Source organism: Oncorhynchus mykiss, chromosome 2, assembly GCF_057628025.1.
Source record: "Oncorhynchus mykiss isolate SJ-2025 chromosome 2, ASM5762802v1, whole genome shotgun sequence".
Taxonomy (NCBI): Eukaryota; Metazoa; Chordata; class Actinopteri; order Salmoniformes; family Salmonidae; genus Oncorhynchus; species Oncorhynchus mykiss.
The window spans coordinates 74,673,074-74,696,161 of NC_143023.1; the positions used below are offsets into that span (position 1 = coordinate 74,673,074).

The 23,088-nt window shown below is 42.0% G+C and overlaps 2 protein-coding genes across 2 annotated transcripts in view; one reads left to right on the forward strand and one right to left on the reverse strand.

Moving 5' to 3' along the window:
• The window catches only part of LOC110496093 (metabotropic glutamate receptor 3), a 918,426-nt gene that overhangs the window by 167,061 nt on the left and 728,277 nt on the right, over positions 1 to 23,088 (reverse strand). The window lies entirely within an intron of this gene.
• The window catches only part of LOC110496107 (semaphorin-3D), a 102,649-nt gene that overhangs the window by 41,716 nt on the left and 37,845 nt on the right, over positions 1 to 23,088 (forward strand). The window contains exons 2-3 of the mRNA XM_036955511.2: positions 2,839 to 3,095; positions 10,925 to 11,085. Of these exons, the coding sequence (XP_036811406.2) occupies positions 2,891 to 3,095; positions 10,925 to 11,085 (366 nt within the window). The 5' untranslated portion in view covers positions 2,839 to 2,890. The remainder of the gene's footprint in view (positions 1 to 2,838; positions 3,096 to 10,924; positions 11,086 to 23,088) is intronic.

Here is a 23,088-nt window from a genome sequence, read left to right on the forward strand (position 1 = left end):
TACAAAGAAATACATTGTGAAGCAAATGTTTAAGAGATCAGAGATTATTTAATAAATAATTTGCTACAATGACACACTTAGTTATCTACCCACCTTGTTCCTTTCTTTTAGCAAGTACACGCAGTAAGTACACCATCATGCTTTCGGTATACATGTGTTTTCAGATTCCACAATGATTCTTTAGTTGTGGACACTACATCACCACACTCCCTCTACTGGAGCGAAATTGGAGCGGGTGAAAAGGCCAACGCTCCTGCCTTTGGGAATCTGGCTCCATGCTCCAATCAAATCGGGCACCTCGCTCCGGTCCAGCTCCACTCCGCTCGCATACTCTGGTTCCAATCCAGCGATAGAAAGTTGTTTCTACCCCAAACCTTAACCCTTACCTTAACCATTTGCAGTTAATGCCTAACCTTAAGACTTCTGAGTTAATGCCTAAACTTAACCCTAACCTTAACACTTCTGAGTTAATGCCTAAACCTAACCCTAACCTTAAGACTTCTGAGTTAATGCCTAAACTTAACCCTAACCTTAAGACTTCTGAGTTAATGCCTAAACTTAACCCTAACCTTAAGACTTCTGAGTTAATCCCTAAACTTAACCCTAACCTTAAGACTTCTGAGTTAATGCCTAAACTTAACCCTAACCTTAAGACTTCTGAGTTAATGCCTAAACTTAACCCTAACCTTAAGACATCTGAGTTAATGCCTAAACTTAACCCTAACCTTAAAAGTTTGGAGGTAATGCCTAAACTTAACCCTAACCTTAAAAGTTTGGAGGTAATGCCTAAACTTAACCCTAACCTTAAAAGTTTGGAGGTAATGCCTAAACTTAACCCTAACCTTAAAAGTTTGGAGGTAATGCCTAAACTTAACCCTAACCTTAAAAGTTTGGAGGTAATGCCTAAACTTAACCCTAACCTTAAAAGTTTGGAGGTAATGCCTAAACTTAACCATAAACACTTTCAAATTTGACGTTTGGAACTACTTTGAAATGTGACGTTTGAGAAACATGAACGTCTAATTCTGACTTGAGACTGTGAGAGCTAGTTGTACTGCCTCAGCTCCGATTCATGTTTGTCTAAACAGGGATGATATGGTGTATCTCTGCCAATTTGGGGATACATTCCACATAACTCTCTCTCTCTCTTTTCTTTTCTGTTGTAGAATGTTTATGTAGAATGAATCACATTCATTCATTTAGTCTGACATTATTTATGTTCAACCTAGACAGGTTGATATATGTTATCTGTGTGGGGGGGCAGAGAGAGAGTGAGAGAGGGAGGAGAGAGAGGGAGTTAGTGACAGAGAGACGGTGAGAGAGGGGAGGATCTGCATTCTGAAACCTTCATTTGTGATTGGTTAGTTAATCCTTAACAAGATGGAATATGTGGGATGTGTTGGGATGTATCACTGCAAGGAAATACCGAACGTTATGAGAGTTCCGGACACTGCAGTGTTATTAGTTACTCAGCCCTACAGGCCTCTCCCCTTGTGTCACCATTAGTCTCACCCCTAGTGTCACCTCTGAACCTCTACTGACTAAACAATAACCAATAAGTCAATGTCCTCTCACCGTAGGCTGCCCCTAAACACTTTGCTGCACTCTCTATCCATCCGTCCTGTCTAACGGCAGTACTATTGGTATAAACTTGGTCTTAACAGCTCTCTGATGTGGCGTTAAGAGACAGATATGACTTAGAACATTTATAACAGAAGATAAAGGACTTGTTGAGACTGGGTTATCAGCCTAATGCAGAACCTGTCACGACTTCTACCGAAGTCCATGCCTCTCCTTGTTCGGACGGTGCTCGGCGGTCGACGTTGCCGGTCTTCTAGTCATCACTGATCTATTTTTCCTTTTCCATTTGTCTTGTCTTGTTTTCCCACACACCTGGTTCTCATTTCCCTCATTATGTGTTGTGTATTTAACCCTCTGTTTCCCCCATGTCTTTGTGTGGTATTGTTTATTCTGTTTATTGTTATGTGCACGTTAGTCTGTTGCCCTGGGTTATGTTAACCCGAATTGTTATTTCGTCTTTATTTTGCCGTGTGCTTTTGGTTCGCCTAAATAAAAGGCTCCGTTGGCTACCCAATATCTGCTCTCCTGCACCTGACTCTCTAACAGGCATTTGCTCATACCTGACAGAACCATGGGCTAGAATCATTTTGGCATTTAGGTACAGATACCATACCTTCATTTGATCATCATGTTGTTGCAGGAATTTTAATGAAAACTTGTAGTGTATTTGAAGTTTTAAAAGGCTTCTAAATGTTGTAATTTTCAAAAATAATTTTTAGACATTTATCAATCCCTCCAAAAAAGGTTGATTAATTATAATCCACATAATAATTCACATTTCCTGTTGCTGCAGTGTAATTGTCCTGCTGTTGCAAACTGGCTCAAATTTAGGCTCTACATCTCTACATAATGAAAAGAGTTTAGCATGAGAAAGAAAGAAACAGATAGAGAAGGAGAGAGAGACTTTAGAAAGAAGGATGGATGTGTGAAAGACGACGGCTGTTGTTGTTGGCCTGACCTTTTGTTTTGGTTAAACAGATTTAGATGGACACAAAAGGAGAGGCAGGGACAGGCAACAGCTGATGTAGGCCTGGTACAGAGAACAGCATGCCTATAGGGTACCATGTAGAAACAGCTGAATACTCTCTCACACACACACACACACACACACACACACACACACACACACACACACACACACACAGGGATAGACAGGAATAGAGAGAGGAAGTGAGAGGTAGAAAGAGAGGAAGAGAGAGAAGAGAGAGACCTCCCTTAACTCTTTAACTCCTGACATTGCTTTCCTTCTCCTTTCAGGACGGTTGAGGAACAGTAGCAGAAGAGAGAAGAAAACCTCCACTCTCTCATCATGAAGACTGGAGGAGCAAATCCTGATCCTTGGGAGAGGAGCCAGGGTGAGAGGCTGTCCGGGAGCTCCGCTGGAAATCAGGGGAGGATTAGGCTGTCTCTAGCCCACCCAGGGCTGCTGCTTCTGGGGATAGTACTGCTGGTCGTCCTGCCCTCTGGAGAAAGTGTCAAACAGAATGTACCCAGAGTCAAACTCAGCTACAAAGGTAAGAGACTAGGATATATGGTACAATAATGACATGCTAATGCACTGATGGCTGAGTGATGGCTATTATTTAGAACAAATTAAAGAATCATGTTTAATATGTGACTTAACCAAATTAATTTGATTCTGCTAGTTTTAATAGATGCTTGAGCTGGGAGGATGAACTAGCTATGACCCACAAGTAGGCCCTCAACCAACATTTTGGGTACCAGCGGTCTAACTTTAGGTTGGCATGGGTTGTAGGTAGCACCAACAAATTACCGCCACATCTACAAAGAGAGAATATGATATCTACAACCAAGGTAGAACATAATACTATATATGCAGCAGTGCAACACACACAACAGCTATTTCTCTATCATCGTGCCAGCTACTTCAACTACTCCTCTATGTTAACACCAGCTACCTGCAATATTTTTCATCCTCCGCTGCGGTGAATTACCCATAAATGAGCCGTTCTCTGGCCCACTGTCCAGATGATTGTTCTGACTTCTAGCTCTCTCTTCTTCCCTCTCGTTTTGCTTGTTTTACTTTTGTCTTTCTTCGCTTTTCTTTTAGTCTCCTGTGAGTTCAACCATAGGGATCACAACTGTTATCAGAACACACATACAACACATAAAAGCTCCCTTGGTCACTGTGTTAGTAGATATGAGGTGTGAAAGATCACTTGAAAACAGAGAGAGTGATGTCGGGGGTCCGTACTGTTGTGTTTATCATCCTATACAACTACAATAACTCTTTTTAGCCTCCACAGTGCTGACCATTTTAGTCTCTACAGTAAGGTAAATGTAATTTCCACCCTGTTAACATGTTCAATCTCTGAAGCATTTATAGTGAAAGATGATGAATATAAAACATTTAATTTGTTTTAAATACACATGTACTTTATAGAGTTCTATATTTATAAAGAATTAGTATGCGTATATCATGAAGATCTTCATTGAATTATGCAGCTCAGCTGGGCCTGGGTCTGGGGTAGCTGTGGTCCTCTGTGTGTGTTAGTGTGTTTAGTGTTGGGTAAACTATAGACTTTGTTTGTTTTGAGCCCCAAAAGGGAAGCTATGGCTCCTTAAAAAAACATTTTACCTCCAAAGCAAAAATAACGTTTGAACCCTACAGTAACGCATTCTCCCAAACCACTCATACAACCTCATTAAAGCTTTACTCTAACGCCCTAATGTCTGTGCAACCCCACTGCAACCCCTACTTCAACCCCACTGCAACCCCTATTTCAACCCCACTGCAACCCCTATTTCAACCCCACTGCAACCCCACTGCAACCCCTACTGCAACCCCACTGCAACCCCTACTTCAACCCCACTGCAACCCCACTGCAACCCCACTGCAACCCCTACTTCAACCCCACTGCAACCCCTACTTCAGCCCCACTGCAACCCCACTGCAACCCCACTGCAACCCCTATTTCAACCCCACAGCAACCCCTACTGCAACCCCTACTTCAACCCCACTGCAACCCCTACTTCAACCCCACTGCAACCCCTACTGCAACCCCACTGCAACCCCTACTTCAACCCCACTGCAACCCCACTGCAACCCCACTGCAACCCCTACTTCAACCCCACTGCAACCCCACTGCTACCTCTACTTCAACCCCACTGCAACCCCTATTTCAACCCCAATGCAACCCCTATTCCAACCCCACTGCAACCCCACTGCAACCCCTACTGCAACCCCACTGCAACCCCTACTTCAACCCCACTGCAACCCCACTGCAACCCCACTGTAACCCCTACTTCAACCCCTCTGCAACCCCTATTTCAACCCCACTGCAACCCCTATTTCAACCCCACTGCAACACCACTGCAACCCCTACTGCAACCCCACTGCAACCCCTATTTCAACCCCACTGCAATCCCTACTGCAAACCCTATTTCAACCCCACTGCAACCCCTACTGCAACCCCACTGCAACCCCTATTTCAACCCCACTGTAACCCCTATTTCAACCCCACTGCAACCCCACTGCAACCCCTACTGCAACCCCACTGCAACCCCTACTTCAACCCCACTGCAACCCCTATTTCAACCTCACTGCAACCCCACTGCAACCCCTATTTCAACCCCACTGCAACTCCACTGCAACCCCTAATTCAACCCCACTGCAACCCCTACTTCAACCCCACTGCAACCCCTATTTCAACTTCACTGCAACCCCACTGCAACCCCTATTTCAACCTCACTGCAACCCCACTGCAACCCCTATTTCAACCCCACTGCAACTCCACTGCAACCCCTAATTCAACCCCACTGCAACCCCTACTTCAACCCCACTGCAACCCCTTTTTCAACCCCACTGCAACCCATATTTCAACCCCTATTTCAACCCCACTGCAACCCCACTGCAACCCCTATTTCAACCCCACTGCAACTCCACTGCAACCCCTATTTCAACCCCACTGCAACTCCACTGCAACCCCTACTTCAACCCCACTGCAACCCCTATTTCAACCCCACTGCAGCCCCTACTTCAACCCCTACTTCAACCCCACTGCAACCCCTTTTTCAACTCCACTGCAACCCCACTGCAACCCCTATTTCAACCCCACTGCAACTCCACTGCAACCCCACTGCAACCACTACTTCAACCCCACTGCAACCCCTACTTCAACCCCACGTCAATCCCACTGCAACCCCTACTTCAACCCCACTCTAACTCCACTGCAACACCTACTTCAACCCCACTGCAACCCCTATTTCAACCCCACTGCAACCCCTACTTCAACCCCACTGCAACCCCTATTTCAACCCCACGTCAACCCCACTGCAACCCGACTGCAACCCCTACTTCAACCCCACTCTAACTCAACTGCAACACCTACTTCGACACCTACTTCAACCCCACTGCAACTCCACTGCAACCCCTACTTCAACCCCACTGCAACCCCTACTTCAACCCCACTCTAACTCCACTGCAACCCCTACTTCAACCCCACTGCAACTCCACTACAACCCCTACTTCAACCCCTACTTCAACCCCACTGCAACTCCACTGCAACCCCTATTTCAGCCCCTACTTCAACCCCACTGCAACTCCACTGCAACCCCTACTTCAGCCCCTACTTCAACCCCACTGCAACTCCACTGCAACCCCTACTTCAACCCCTAATTCAACTCCACTGCAACCCCTACTTCAACCCTTACCACCAAACCCTGACCTAACTCATAACCCCTAAACCCCCAACACAAATTCATCACTTACTAATTCACATTCACTACTCTAACCCCTATACAAACCCCCTCACCCCAATTCCAACTCTCACCCCATAACCCTAACCTCCTGCCCAGGCCGAGTCTCTTACAAACCCAGCATGGCTGAAAATATATGCTCCTTTACACGTTGATAGTTTACAACATAAATACATTGTAGTACATAAATTGAGTAGGAATAATAACTGCCTTAAACACTATTTATTTAGCAAATTGGCCTGTAGAAATATGAATGCTCAGCTCTGCAGCTTGCGTTGTTTCATGCCAGTTGAAAACATGAGACATATTTTTATTTAACTAGGCAAGTCAGTTAAGAACAAATTCTTATTTACAATGACGTCCTAGGAACAGTGGGATAACTGCCTTGTTCAGGCACAGAACAACAGATTTTTACCTTGTCAGCTCGGGGAATTCGATCTAGCAACCTTTCGGTTACTGGCCCAACACTCTAACCACTAGGCTACCTGCCACCCCATATAATTCAGCAAAACTAATATATTACAGTCATTTGTTTATTGGACCAAAGTGCTCACGTTAAATCCATTTATGATTATCATGAAGCATCACTTGTGTGTCCCAATCTTCATATTACTTTTGCTTTGATCTTCCAACAACATGTGGGAGGAAACAGCACAATAGCTGCTCTTACTGCTGTGTGAATAGAATATATTCAGTAGCCTGTATCACTGTTATAGCCCCTGTCTGCCCTAATAATCAGATGTGCTCATAAATGTGCTGATACTCACGGAATGGTTTAGAGATCTCAAGTTATGACCCTTCGTGCATTTCATCAAATGCTAAATAATGCGCGACTGGTTATTTTCCTATGTTTGGTCCAGACTGTGTTCTCACCAGCAGCGAACCGCACCATGGTGTGAATTTAATCGGACCGAGACCACCGTTTTTGAGCGGACCACGGTGCGTTGTTTAGTGTGCTCCCGAGTGAGGATAAAATGTTCATACCAGTCCAAACGAACAGAACTAATGGGGTAAATGCACCAGAGTTCGGAAAACCGCACCTGAAAGCCCTCTGAGAGTGTATTAACCTCTCTGGCCCCAGGTTTTGGGGTGTCAGTACAGCTCCATGTTAGGTTGCCTCTGTCAAGAGGAGTGAAGGATGAAGTCCATCAAAGCAAAATCATTCCTGATTGAACTCACACTTCAAAAACAACATCACCCCCTCTCTGAAAACACAGTTGGTAAAGTCAAATTCCATCAAATATCCGATTGAATGCACTCCTCCAAAACATCGTCATCCCTTTATGATCACACGCTTCAAACACACACCTCATCCCTGGCTTAATGAACTGGATTTCAGAAAGCTGATTCTCAGTGAACTTTCCTCTCAATAACCATCAGCCAATGTTTCACCTCTACTCTAACAGAGGTGAAAGAGTTGAGGATTTTCCAAGAGGGAGAACAATCATTCAAGGTCCTCTCTCTCAGTGTCTGTGCGGATCCATCATAAAAAATATACTGTATGTCTACAGTACTGCTCTCGTCCAATGACACACAGCAATATGATCCTAACATAATCTTAATATTATCACAGCAGACTTTGTTATTGTTTTTGTGTGTATTTCCAAAAACCTGACGAGCTGTGACGACAGGTTGAGTGTAAATGTGCTACTGTCATACTAGTGGCTCCTTGCCAATGTACAAGAGGGACAGTTTGGCTATAATGTAACATTATAATAGGATAATATATTAGGACAGTTTAGTTTATGAAATAATATGAGCATATATTCTACAGAGTTAAACTGACTGGCCCTCTCTCTATTAACTCATGGCAATCAGTTGTTCCATAACCCACATTCTGACCCCGATCAGGACAAGCACTTTTATTTATAGCTAGGAATTCTATGTAACTGTAAAGCCACGTTCTCCATCTCTCTTTACTAGAGGAACACTTCCATGTCTGGAAATGTCTGAGCCACGCTTTAGCTAATTCCTTTCTCTTGCATAGTTTGATGGGTCGATGGCTCTCTGATATCTTCACAGTGTTCCTATACAGTATAGCGGGAGTGTTAACCCTTACGCTGGTGATGACCTTCCTATCTGTCACAAGTGTATAGAGGATGAGACAGTCGCAGGTTTAGAACTACTGAATTTATTAAAGCACAATATATATATAAGCCGGACGAAACCCAAAGTGCAACATAATAAAGTATTCAGGAAAACAAGCAACATTTACAATTACCGAAAAAGACAAATGACAGAGGGAGTATATATACAGTGTTAGAGTGGGGATTGGAACCAGGTGTGTGTAATGATGACTAGACAAGTCTGGCGTTGAGTCGGCAGCAGCTAGAAGGCCGGCGTCGCTGATCGCCTGAGCTGGATAGGAGTCGGAGCCAAAGCGAAGGCTGGTGTGACACTGTCTAAAAATAATGTTTAACATGGCATTGATTTAGTTTTACTGAAGATCTCAAGGTTTTAACGCCATGATCTAATTAACTTCAGATTCTCTACAGACTATCTACAGAATGTAAGTAAGATTTAAACGAACTTTCTGCTAACCTTAACCCTGATCCTTAACCCTTATCCTAACCCTTATCCTAACCCTAGCCTTAACCCTTAGTTAACCCTTATTCTAAACCTAACCCTAACCTTAGCAAGCAGTTGCTTATCAACATATAGTTTGTTGATAGTATGACCATCTGTAGACATCTCCAAATAAAGTGTGACCAAACTATAATGTATTTCCCTTCAGGATATCAATATGTCTATCATAAGCAGACACATCTTTGTTTCTGTCACTGTTGATTCCCATCCTCAGAAAACTGGATAGGAAGGAAATGAAGAGTTTTAGTCACCATAGTTACCACACCCTGGGCTGTGGCACTGTAGCTGTCACACGCACACACACACACCAGTCCATCAGTGGGGTTATCTTAAGGCCTGATGCTAGCCGCTGGCCAGCGTGATATGCTATCTAACTCAAATAAACTAGTAATCAGGGGCTGCTGAATGCACCCCTCCCCTGAATCAGGGGGGGATGACTAGAGCCCAGAGTTCTAAGCTAAGTGCTAACAGCGATGCTAAGCAGGGTCTATCCCTGGGTTCCCATTGCTGTGTGTTTACAGTGCAGATCACAGAGTTAACCAAGGGCTAGCACGGACGACCTCTCGGGTAGGTTTAGTGTGGAGAGGGCAAAAGGGCTCTGCATGCATGTATGTGTGTGTGTGTGTGTGATAAATAGAGAGATAGATGATAAAAGATAAATGATTGTGCGAGTGTGTAGGAGGAGGTATTAGGGGTTGAGGGAGGGGTATAAAACTTTAAATACTGGTTGTGAGTAACCACCCCCCCCCCCCCCCCACACACACACACACACAGACGGAGATCTCTGGAGTCACCAGCCTTCATTCACCCAGCATAGAAACAAAGTCAACATCACCTCAATGTGGGGGAGTCAGGGGTGAGGTAGGGTGTGTGTGTGTGTGTGTGTGTGTGTGTGTGTGTGTGTGTGTGTGTGTGTGTGTGTGTGTGTGTGTGTGTGTGCGCGAGCGTGTGTGCGCGAGTCTGGGTCAGGTAAGAGAAGTAAAATACCATGTTACCTACAGTGGATTTGGTAGAAAAGTGCTCTCCTCCCAAACATTTAGTCAATGTATGTGCTGCATAAAATAACATTTGCAACAGCATTTGACCTATGGAGTGATTAGAATAGGTTAGACAGGTGAATGGACATGAAAACATGCATAAATACCTCTCACTGGTCTGTCGGTGACAATCAGCCCTCATTTTATTTATTTGATTGTTTTTCACTCTAGAAAAGTATTAATGGATGAGCAAGAGATATTCAAGGTTGACTTAGGGGTGGAGGGCAGGCGCTAAGGTGTATGGATTACGTCACGCGCACACAGGTTATTACCGCACTGTACATTTTTCGTAGTCTTCACAATCCATGGGCCGCATCACAACAAAATGAATCAGGCTACACGTTAGCAACTTCTTCGGTGGTTTACTACTGGTACCACACGGCAAAGCAACACACAAGTAAAAACAATCCAACGCATGCGGACACTGCTACACCAGCAACACACCATGCATTAGAAGGATTTTCAGTCTCTCCATCCAGTTGAGGTGTTGAACCGTGAGACAAGAGATTAGAACAGTTCATGCCAATACACACATTCCCTTGCGCTACCAGATTCAGTAAACCATGTGTATTCTATGAATTCTAGACGTACCAAACCAAACTTTTTCCATGCATCAGAATGTGTGTATCTAAGTCTGCTGTGTATCTTTCTCTCTCGCTCTCTCTCACTCTCGCTCTCTCTCTCACTTTCACTCTCGATCTCTCTCTCCCTCTCTCTCTCTCGCTCTCAATTCAAGGGATGTCATTGACATGAGAAACATATGTTTACATTGCCAAAGCAAGTGAAATGGATAAATAAAAGTGAAATAAACAATAAATATTACACTCACACAAGTCTCTCTCTCTCTCTCTCTCTCTCTCTCTCTCTCTCTCTCTCTCTTCTCTCTCTCTCTCTCTCTCTCTCTCTCTCTCTCTCTCTCTCTCTCTCTCTCTCTCTCTCTCTCTCTCTCTCTCTCTCTCTCTCTCTCTCTCTCTCTCTCTCTCTCTCTCTCTCTCTCTCAGTGCTGATCCAGGGTGGCAGTGTATCAGTGTTCCTGAGTCCTACTGACGGTCTCCATTCCCACTCTGTGTTGTTGGATGAGGAGAGAGGCAGGCTGCTGCTGGGAGCCAAAGACTCAGTCTACCTACTGGACCCGGACAACCTCAGCAGAGCCCCCAGGAAGGTCTGCTTAATAAGCTACACCAGCAACCATTGACTTTATTATGTAGGGAGTTTGGGGGAGCTATCTTTATCCAAATAGCTTAATACAGTACTTGGAATTGTTTGGGGAAGGACAATCGAGAGCTTGGGAATATAAGGTTCTATGTGAAAAAAGATTATTCTGAGAAAATTGGCTTTAAAGTTCTAAACCCTCGTTAGTTTGAATCGTGTCAGCTATTTTTATCTTGCATTCTTTTGAACTTAACAACATTGAGTTTGGGTATTCCTAGTACTATATAGGTAGAGAACAATAAACAGAACAGGGCTGTGTCAATAACTCAATATTGACAAAAATGTAGATAGAAATGTATAGTCCCAAGCTCTCGCAACATGAAAAGAACATATCTAAGCCAGCACAGTACAATTTGGATCACCACGGTAATGTGAAAAAGGTATGAGCTGCACATATAGGAAACAGCCTTAGAATCTCTCCCCAGCAGAAAAGCCCTGGGCAGAACTCAAGTGTTAACAGCTGACTAGCTATTACCTCCTGCAGACACAAACTGCCACATCTCAGACCTGCCACACCTCAGACACTCATGGAATTACCCAACAATTACCCACTTTCCGATAAGCTCACATCCAAATGTTCCATGGAATCATTACTAGATACTAGATTTAGTTTCCCATCATTATATCTCTCATTTAAACAGTCATTTAAACAACTATCAAATCAAAGTTTATTTGTCACGTGCGCCGAATACAACAGGTAGACCTTACAGTGAAATGCTTACTTACAGGCTCTAACCAATAGTGCGAAAGAAAAATATGTGTGTGTGTGTGCGTGTGTGTGTGTGTGTGTGTAGGTAAGTAAAGAAATAAAACAAGAGTAAAAAGACATTTGAAAATAACAGTAGCAAGGCTATGTACCTGTTAGACACCGGTTAGTCAGGCTGATTGAGGTAGTATGTACATGTAGATGTGGTTAAAGTGACTATGCATATATGATGAACAGAGAGTAGCAGTAGCATAAAAGAGGGGGTTGGCGGGTGGTGGGCGGGACACAATGCAGATTGCCCGATTAGCCATTTGGTTACCTGTTCAGGAGTCTTATGGCTTGGGGGAAAAACTGTTGAGAAGCCTTTTTGTCCTAGACTTGGCATTTGAAGCTCTCAACCTGCTCCACTACAGCCCCGTCGATGAGAATGTTGACGTGCACGGTGCTCCTTTTCCTGTCCACAATCATCTCCTTAGTCTTGGTTACGTTGAGGGATAGGTTGTTATTCTGGCACCACCCGGCCAGGTCTCTGACCTCCTCCCTATAGGCTGTCTCGTCGTTGTCAGTGATCAGGCCTACCACTGTTGTGTCGTCAGCAAACTTAATGATGGTGTTGGAGTCGTGCCTGGCCATGCAGTCGTGGGTGATCAGGGAGTACAGGAGGGAACTGAGCACGCACCCCTGGGGAGCTCCAGTGTTGAGGATAAGCGTGACAGATGTGTTGCTACCTACCCTCACCACCTGGGGGCTGCCTGTCAGGAAGTCCAGGATCCAGTTGCAGAGGGAGGTGTTTAGTCCCAGGTTCGTTAGCTTAGTGATGAGCTTTGAGGGTACTATGGTGTTGAACGCTGGGCTGTAGTCAATGAATAGCTTTCTCACATAGGTGTTCCTTTTGTCCAGGTGGGAAAGGGTAGTGTGGAGTGCAATAGAGATAGCATCGTCTGTGGATCTGTTTGGGCGGTATGCAAATTGGAGTGGGTCTAGGGTTTCTGGGATAATGGTGTTGATGTGAGCCATGACCAGCCTTTCAAAGCACTTCATGGCTACGGACGTGAGTGCTACGGGTCTGTAGTCATTTAGGCAGGTTGCCTTTGTGTTCTTGGGCACAGGGACTATGGCGGTCTGCTTGAAGCATGTCGGTAATACAGACTCAATCAGGGACATGTTGAAAATGTCAGTGAAGACACCTGACAGTTGGTCAGCACATGCCCGGAGCACACGTCCTGGTAATCCATCTGGCCCCGCAGCCTTGTGAATGTTGACCTGTTTAAATGTCTTACTCACGTCGGCTACGGAGAACGTGATCACACAGTCGTCCAGAACAGCTGATGCTCTCATGCATGCCTCAGTGTTGCTTGCCTCGAAGCGAGCATAGAAGTGATTTAGCTCGTCTGGTAGACTCGTGTCACTGGGCAGCTCTCGGCTGTGCTTCCCTTTGTGGTCTGTAATAGTTTGCAAGCCCTGCCACAACCGGCGAGCATCGGAGCCGGTGTAGTATGATTCAATCTTAGCCCTGTATTGACGCTTTGCCTGTTTGATGGTTCGTCGCAGGGCATAGCGGGATTTCTTGTAAGCTTCCGGGTTAGAGTCCCGCACCTTGAAAGCGGCAGCTCTACCCTTTAGCTCTGTGCGAATGTTGCCCGTAATCCATGGCTTCTGGTTGGGGTATGTACGTACAGTCACTGTGGGGACGACGTCCTCAATGCACTTATTGATAAAGCCAGTGACTGATGTGGTGTATTCCTCAATGTCATCGGAAGAATTGCTGAACATGTTCCATTCTGTGATAGTAAAACAGTCTTGTAGTTTAGCATCTGCTTCATCTGACCATTTTTTTATCGACTGAGTCACTGGTGCTAATGTTAATGTTTGCTTGTAAGCAGGAATCAGGAGGATAGAGTTGTGGTCGGATTTACCAAATGGAGGGCGAGGGAGAGCTTTGTTCGCTTCTCTGTGTGTGGAGTGTGTGGAATTTTTTTCCCTCTGGTTGCACTATGAACATGTTGATAGAGATTTGGTAGAACTGATTTAAGTTTCCCTGCATTAAAGTCTCCGGCCACTAGGGTGAGTGGTTTCCTGTTTGCTCATTTCCTTATACAGCTGACTGAGTGTGGTCTTAGTGCCAGCATCAGTCTGTGGTGGTAAATAAACAGCCACGAAAAGTATAGCTGAGAACTCTCTAGGCAAGTAGTGTGGCCTGCAATTTATCACAATATACTCTACTTCAGGCGAGAAAAATCTAGAGACTTCCTTAGATTTCGTGCACCAGCTGTTGTTTACAAATATTCACAGATCGCCCCCCCTCGTCTTACTGTGCTGTTCTATACTGCCGGTGCAACGTGTATCCCGCTAGCTGAATATCTATGTCGTCATTCAGCCACGATTCCGTGAAACATACAATACTAGTTTTTGATGTCCCGTTGGTAGGATATTCATGATCGTACCTTGTCTAGTTTATTGTCCAATGATTGCAATATTGAGCAATATTGAAGGTAACGGCAGCTTTCCTTGTTGCCGTCTGCGGATCCGGACGAGGCTCTTCTTCCTCTGCGTCGCTTCCTTTTGCAAATAATTGTGATGTCTGCCCTGTGGGGTGTTTGGAGAATATCATGTGAGTCCTGCTTGTTGTTCATGTTCATGTTGTTGAAAAAATCTTCATCTAATCCGAGGTGAGTGATCGCTGTCCTGATATCTAGAAGCTCTTTTCTGCCGTAAGATACGGTTGCAGAAACATGTACAAAATAATTGACAAATATCGCGAAAAAACCCACATAATAGCACAATTGGTTAGGAGACCGTAAAACGGCGGCCATCTCCTCCGGCGCCAACCTGACTGCGCTTGTGCTGCATATTTTCCACCTGACTACCGACACAGCTATACGGAGTGGATCTGGGAGGAATGCAACCTAATCAGTGATGTATTGTAGTCACACACACACACACACACACACAGCTGCAGTTGGTAGACCCATATATCAGAGGTTGTAGAAGTGAGTGTGTGTTTATGCAGCTGTGGTTGAACCCTGCGCCAGACATTTGAGTTGATTTGATCTTAATCTCGTTGATGTAAGTCAGAGTGCTGCTCTCTAAATGTTGCCTTTCTGGTTATTGATACTGATGCTGACTAGATAGTTAGACTAGAGTCTTCTGTGTGTAGAGCGGTGTGGATATATCCATGCATAAGATAAATAGACAGAAATTAGACACACTCAGACAGACAAATGGAGTGCACATTCATAGGTGTGTCTAATTATCTTGAGTCTGTAACACATTATCTTACTATCCTATTTCAGCTGGTAAAAATATGATATTTACAACTATGGCTACATTGACATTTTACCATGGGTACAATGGAACTCAACATAATCCTACTTACCTGATGCAAAATGGTACCTGTTGAGAAAATGGTACTTATTTCAATGAATCCCAAACAAAACAAGTAATCACACGATATGCCAAGTTCTAAGTCAATTCCAGGTACATTTCAGATTGTGAGATCAGGCTTGACCCAATCCTCCTGTTGTGAAACCAATGTGTTATAGAATTTATGTTTATGGGTTTCTCAAATCCAGCTCATGCCAAAATCCTCTCACGTGCCCAGACCTGTACTGTACTATGCTGTTCTGTAAAGTAGTTTGTACTCAGTATGTCAAATCCTAAGACATAAGACTTGTTGTATGAATTCCATGCTGCTGGGCAATAGTATGGAATCTTAATACACTGATGTGTGTGTATGGGTGTGTATGCGTGTGTATGGGTGTGTATGGGTGTGTATGCATGTGTATGCGTGTGTATGGGTGTGTATGGGTGTGTATGGGTGTGTATGCGTGTGAATGGGTGTGTGTGGAGTCTGTGTAACCCCAGCGATAGCTCTCCTTGGTAGTGGGTTGGGGTGAACATGGTAAGAATATAAGCCAGTTATAACACGTGTGGCCATCGGGTAGCCTACATACAAAAGACACAGAACATTATCCCCTTTACACATTAAGATCACTGTTAAGACAGGCTAATTCCTGTCTAGGGTTTAACAGCAGGAACCGTCACTGAGATTTACCGGGATATCCTCCCCAAACCCATTCTCTTTCCTGAGCTAACGAATGGCGAGAAACCAGTCAATTATAATAAGTTATTTATATGAAATGCGTGACGTGAAATATAACTATTAAATTAAATGATATGCAATGTCTAAATATGACTTATCTACTGCCCTCTCCTCTGCTATCTCCATGATCAATCATCAATACTCAGGTGTGTGTGTGTGTGTGCTGTAGCACCATACCGAATTTAGACTTTACACAAAGTCGCCATGAATTCAAAGTGCTGCATGCAACGGGTTCTCCTACCATGCCATCGCAAACAGCAAGTAGGCCTACAGGCTACATCAAATCAACGCTAAAAAGATGGCCATAGCCTGCCTCCCCAAGAATCCCACGAACATATCACAACTGGTGAGAGTGTATGCCGAGAAAGAGAGGAGCAAATCAGCCTAGATGCATAAAAACAAAATATGCACATGTGACATATCAACTCTGGCTTTATTCATAGGCCAAATTAGACCAGTCACCACAACACTAGCAGCCGACCATCTTGACTCAACAAAAAGCCCCCAATTGAAAACATCCCTTAGGCTACTTGTATGGCTTCTATAAATGTTATTGCTTACTATAACACGACCTCTCGAAGCAGTGACGGTAAACAATCTCCATCTCACATTCAAATCTCCAAGCTAACGCGTGGCACTGGCAGAGGCTTCAAATATAAACTGTTGCTGATCACAAAATGGCTGATACACTGTGTACACAAACGTGCTTGAGGAAAAGACATTTGCAACATTGTTTCATTATGTTACACAAACAAAAGCGAGCGCAGGGCTTACTGGTCAGATTTGTGGGCAATTGATCAACGGTGCTGAGTCTCTGCCAATGCTATCTATTTATTTAGCGTAGAATCTGATGTTCCTGGTGACAAAGTCACATGCTTTCACAGTCGTAGACTGTTTCCATGTTAATCAAACATGACATTTTGGTGTTCTTCCAAAGTGTTTAAATTAACTCCAAATGTTTAAGGTTAGGGTTAAGGTTTGACATAAGCTTAGGGCTGACTCCATTTAGTCGGCTGGTCGATTGTTCGGTTGATAGGCTGTTGGTCAACCGAGATTTCTTTAGTCAAAAAGCAACCAAAAATGATGATAATTTAGTGGTGTACAAGGCACCTGTCTGATTCACGCCTGTCTGAGTGGACTGATCCATTGTGGAGGCCGTGGGGATGGCTCAGTCCATTACTAAGACGTGCTACTGAAATTGTATATGGTTATATTATGTAAGAACAATGGTGCTGATAATATTATTTTATAACAAATGCAGTTTCCCCCGCGTTGGATAGTGGCCGCTGTCTAAGGTTCTGAAACATCAGTGTGCTGTTCAATTTGCGCCTTTTCATTCGATTTACTGGAGGCAGCAGCTGAGTTAGGAGACGAGAAAACAACACTTACCTTAATTGTCTGAGAAAAGTGAGGAGAGAGGAAACGCCAACTTAATTAGGTCTATAATTAGTAGCCTAACTGTTAAATGTGCCTGTTTTTTTTTTACATCATCCATATATATTACTGGTCAAAAGTTACTCATTCAAGGGTTTTTTCATTATTTTTACCATTTTCTACATTGTAGAATAATAGTGAAGACATCAAAACTATGAAATAACACATATGGTATCATGTAGTAACCAAAAAAGTGTTAAACAATTCAAAATATAAATTATATTTGAGATTCTTTCTTTGCCTTGATGACAGCTTTGCACACTCTTGGCATTCTCTCAACCAGCTTCACCTGGAATGATTTTTCAACAGTCTTGAAGGAGTTCCCACATATGCTGACTGCTTTTCCTCCTGCTTTTCATTCTGCGGTCCGACTAATCCCAAACCATCTCACTTTGGTTGAGGTCGGGGGATTGTGGAGGCCAAGTCAACTGATGCAGCACTCCATCACTCCATCACTCTCCTTCTTGGGTCATTGTCCTGTTGAAAAACAAATGACAGTCCCACAAAGCCCAAACTAGTTGGGATGGCATATCGCTGTAGAACGGTGTGCCTTGAATTCTAAATATTTCACAGTGTCATCAGCAAAGCACAATCACACCTCCTCCTCCATGCTTTATGGTGGGAAATACACATACGGAGATCATCCGTTCACCCACACCGCGTCTCACAAAGACACGGCGGTTGGAACCAAAAATCTACAATTTGGAGTCCAGGCCAAAGGACAGATTTCCACCGGTCTAATGTCCATTGCTCGTGTTTCTTGGCCGAAGCAAGTCCTGTTCTTTAGTAGTGGTTTCTTTGCAGGAATTCGACCATGAAGGCCTGATTCACACAGTCTCCTCTGAGCAGTTGATGTTGAGATGTGTCTGTTACTTGAACTCTGTGAAGCATTTATTTCGGCTGCAATTTCCGAGGCTGGTAACTCTAATGAACTTATCCTCTGCAGCAGAGGTAACTCTGGGTCTTCCATTCCTCATGAGAGCCAGTTTCATCATAGCGCTTGATGGTTTTTGTGACTGCACTTGAAGAAACATTTAGAGGTTTTGAAATGTTCCGTATTGACTGACCTTCATGTCTTAAAGAAATGATGGACTGTCGTTTCTCTTTGCTTATTTGAGCTGTTCGGTCTTTTACCAAATAGGGCTATCTTCTGTAATTTCCCCAACCTTGTTAAAACACAACTGATTGGCTCAAACGCATTAAGAAGGAAAGAAATTCCACAAATTAAATTTTAAGAAGGCACACCACACCAGAAGGCAATGCATTCCAGGTGACTACATTATGAATCTGGTTGAGAGAATTCCAAGAGTGTGCAAAGCTGTCATCAAGGCAAAGGACGGCTTTTTGAAGAATCTCAAATATAAAATATATTTGAGATTCCATGTGTTATTTCATAGTTTTGATGTTTTGATGAAAACGCCTTGAATGAGTAGGTGTTCTAAAACGTTTGACCGGTAGTGTATATCTAAACAAATAAGACTGAACCTGCTTCTGTTTGAGTGTCAAATAGCCTACTGAGCATTAAACCATAGGCAACCACAACATGTCGAATAAACAATTTCAGATATTCTGCTGTTTTTAATCTTTGCTCTGCTGTAATAAAGACTTTACTCTTGTTTTGTTAGACCAGCCTCTGGTATTATTTATAATTTATGTAGTATTGTTTACACTGTTCCAAATTGTCAGAGATTGTATTTATAATAATAATAACCCTCATTTTCTCATGATCTCCTTCTTATTGTTATTATTACTGTTATTATTATGATCATCAATATAATAAGTAATGTTGTTATCATTAGTAGGCTTAGTATGGCAGCCTTTTATATCCACCATCGAGCTGTAGGCCTAAGAGCACATCCTGTTTAGTCTTAATCCCTAACTAATTTAGGTCTGTATTTCAATACTTATATAGGCTACTGTATCAATCAATCATTCATTAGTTGATTTGAAAGGCAATCAAGCTTTTACATTTTTTTATAAATAAAGCGACTCTTGAATAATTAGCATAAACAATTCCATTTCGGAAATTGCATTCATGACTGAATGCGACTGTTTTTAGTCTTTGCTGTAATAAAGACTACAAAAAAACAGTCACTCGTTGTCATTTGTTTTTTAACACAGCGCAGCAAGTCCGAGTACAATCAAATCAATTGTGGTCGTATTCGCTCTAGTCATTTGTGTGTCTTAACTATTTAATTAAACAGTGCACTTATAGTATCAGAAAATCTCGGGGGATGTAGTTGATTTGATTAAAACACATAGAATGTGTCTATATATGGAAAAATACACATTTCAAAATGTTGACCAATCAAAACAACAGACGACTCTCGGGTCGTCGTGGACAGGCCTAGAAAGGCTTAAAGCAAAAATCTCAAAAACAGCTTTATATTGCAGGATTCGTACGTGCAACCTTTGGTACCAACGCAGATGCTTATGCCCACAACGCCCATAATGCGCTAGAAAAATGGAAACATACATAACAGTGCTCACTGTTGCTCCTAGTGGCCGGTTTCCACTAATCTCCCAATGTGCTCAGACATGGATGCACATTGAATACTGACTTGTATCACTGGTGCCCTGGCTGCACAATAAGTTGCTTATGTAACAAGGGGTTATGTGTTCTATGGAAAATAATGAACAACGTGGAAGGTGTGTTCCATGACACACTAGCGGACCTTCATAGTTGCACAGAGTTGATTATTTGCATTTTTGCATTCTTTTCCAGAGAACGCATAGAGCACCGAGTTGATTATCCTTTTTATTCCATGGCTATAATTTAACACATTTTCGACTAGAAATGTGTTCATTTGCCACTAGAAATGTGTTCATTTGACACTAGAAATGTGTTCATTTGACACTAGAAATGTGTTCATTTGACACTAGAAATGTGTTCATTTGACACTAGAAATGTGTTCATTTGCTAGTAGAAATGTGTTCATTTGCTAGTAGAAATGTGTTCATTTGACACTAGAAATGTGTTCATTTGACACTAGAAATGTGTTCATTTGACACTAGAAATGTGTTCATTTGACACTAGAAATGTGTTCATTTGACACTAGAAATGTGTTCATTTGACACTAGAAATGTGTTCATTTGACACTAGAAATGTGTTCATTTGCTAGTAGAAATGTGTTCATTTGCTAGTAGAAATGTGTTCATTTGACACTAGAAATGTGTTCATTTGACACTAGAAATGTGTTCATTTGACACTAGAAATGTGTTCCTTTGCTAGTAGAAATGTGTTCATTTGACACTAGAAATGTGTTCATTTGACACTAGAAATGTGTTCATTTGCTAGTAGAAATGTGTTCATTTGCTAGTAGAAATGTGTTCATTTGACACTAGAAATGTGTTCATTTGACACTAGAAATGTCACGGTTTTCTTGTGGTGAAGGAGAGGTGGACCAAAACGCAGCGTGGTTATATTGATTCATGTTTAATAAAAAAATATAAACACGAACACTACAAAACAATAAACGTGGAAAACCAAAAACAGCCCTATCTGGTGCAAAACACAGAGACAGGAACAATCACCCACCAACACACAGTGAAACCCAGGCTACCTAAGTATGATTCTCAATCAGAGACAACTAATGACACCTGCCTCTGATTGAGAACCATACTAGGCCAAAACATAGAAATACCCAAAACATAGAAAAACAAACATAGACTGCCCACCCCAACTCACGCCCTGACCATACTAAATAATGACAAAACAAAGGAAATAAAGGTCAGAACGTGACAAGAAATGTGTTCATTTGCTAGTAGAAATGTGTTCATTTGACACTAGAAATGTGTTCATTTGACACTAGAAATGTGTTCATTTGCTAGTAGAAATGTGTTCATTTGCTAGTAGAAATGTGTTCATTTGCTAGTAGAAATGTGTTCATTTGACACTAGAAATATGTTCATTTGCTAGTAGAAATATGTTCATTTGACACTAGAAATGTGTTCATTTGCTAGTAGAAATATGTTCATTTGACACTAGAAATGTGTTCATTTGCTAGTAGAAATATGTTCATTTGACACTAGAAATGTGTTCATTTGCTAGTAGAAATGTGTTCATTTGACACTAGAAATGTGTTCATTTGCTAGTAGAAATGTGTTCATTTGCTAGTAGAAATGTGTTCATTTGCTAGTAGAAATGTGTTCATTTGACACTAGAAATGTGTTCATTTGCTAGTAGAAATATGTTCATTTGACACTAGAAATGTGTTCATTTGCTAGTAGAAATATGTTCATTTGACACTAGAAATGTGTTCATTTGCTAGTAGAAATATGTTCATTTGACACTAGAAATGTGTTCATTTGCTAGTAGAAATGTGTTCATTTGACACTAGAAATGTGTTCATTTGCTAGTAGAAATGTGTTCATTTGACACTAGAAATGTGTTCATTTGACACTAGAAATGTGTTCATTTGCTAGTAGAAATGTGTTCATTTGACACTAGAAATGTGTTCATTTGCTAGTAGAAATGTGTTCATTTGCTAGTAGAAATGTGTTCATTTGACACTAGAAATGTGTTCATTTGCTAGTAGAAATGTGTTCATTTGCTAGTAGAAATGTGTTCATTTGACACTAGAAATGTGTTCATTTGCTAGTAGAAATGTGTTCATTTGACACTAGAAATGTGTTCATTTGCTAGTAGAAATGTGTTCATTTGACACTAGAAATGTGTTCATTTGACACTAGAAATGTGTTCATTTGACACTAGAAATGTGTTCATTTGCTAGTAGAAATGTGTTCATTTGCTAGTAGAAATGTGTTCATTTGCTAGTAGAAATGTGTTCATTTGCTAGTAGAAATGTGTTCATTTGACACTAGAAATGTGTTCATTTGACACTAGAAATATGTTCATTTGCTAGTAGAAATGTGTTCATTTGACACTAGAAATGTGTTCATTTGCTAGTAGAAATATGTTCATTTGACACTATAAATGTGTTCATTTGCTAGTAGAAATGTGTTCATTTGCTAGTAGAAATGTGTTCATTTGACACTAGAAATGTGTTCATTTGCTAGTAGAAATGTGTTCATTTGCTAGTAGAAATGTGTTCATTTGACACTAGAAATGTGTTCATTTGCTAGTAGAAATGTGTTCATTTGCTAGTAGAAATGTGTTCATTTGCTAGTAGAAATGTGTTCATTTGACACTAGAAATGTGTTCATTTGACACTAGAAATGTGTTCATTTGACACTAGAAATGTGTTCATTTGACACTAGAAATGTGTTCATTTGCTAGTAGAAATGTGTTCATTTGCTAGTAGAAATGTGTTCATTTGACACTAGAAATGTGTTCATTTGACACTAGAAATGTGTTCATTTGACACTAGAAATGTGTTCATTTGACACTAGAAATGTGTTCATTTGACACTAGAAATGTGTTCATTTGACACTAGAAATGTGTTCATTTGACACTAGAAATGTGTTCATTTGCTAGTAGAAATGTGTTCATTTGCTAGTAGAAATGTGTTCATTTGACACTAGAAATGTGTTCATTTGACACTAGAAATGTGTTCATTTGACACTAGAAATGTGTTCCTTTGCTAGTAGAAATGTGTTCATTTGACACTAGAAATGTGTTCATTTGACACTAGAAATGTGTTCATTTGCTAGTAGAAATGTGTTCATTTGCTAGTAGAAATGTGTTCATTTGACACTAGAAATGTGTTCATTTGACACTAGAAATGTCACGGTTTTCTTGTGGTGAAGGA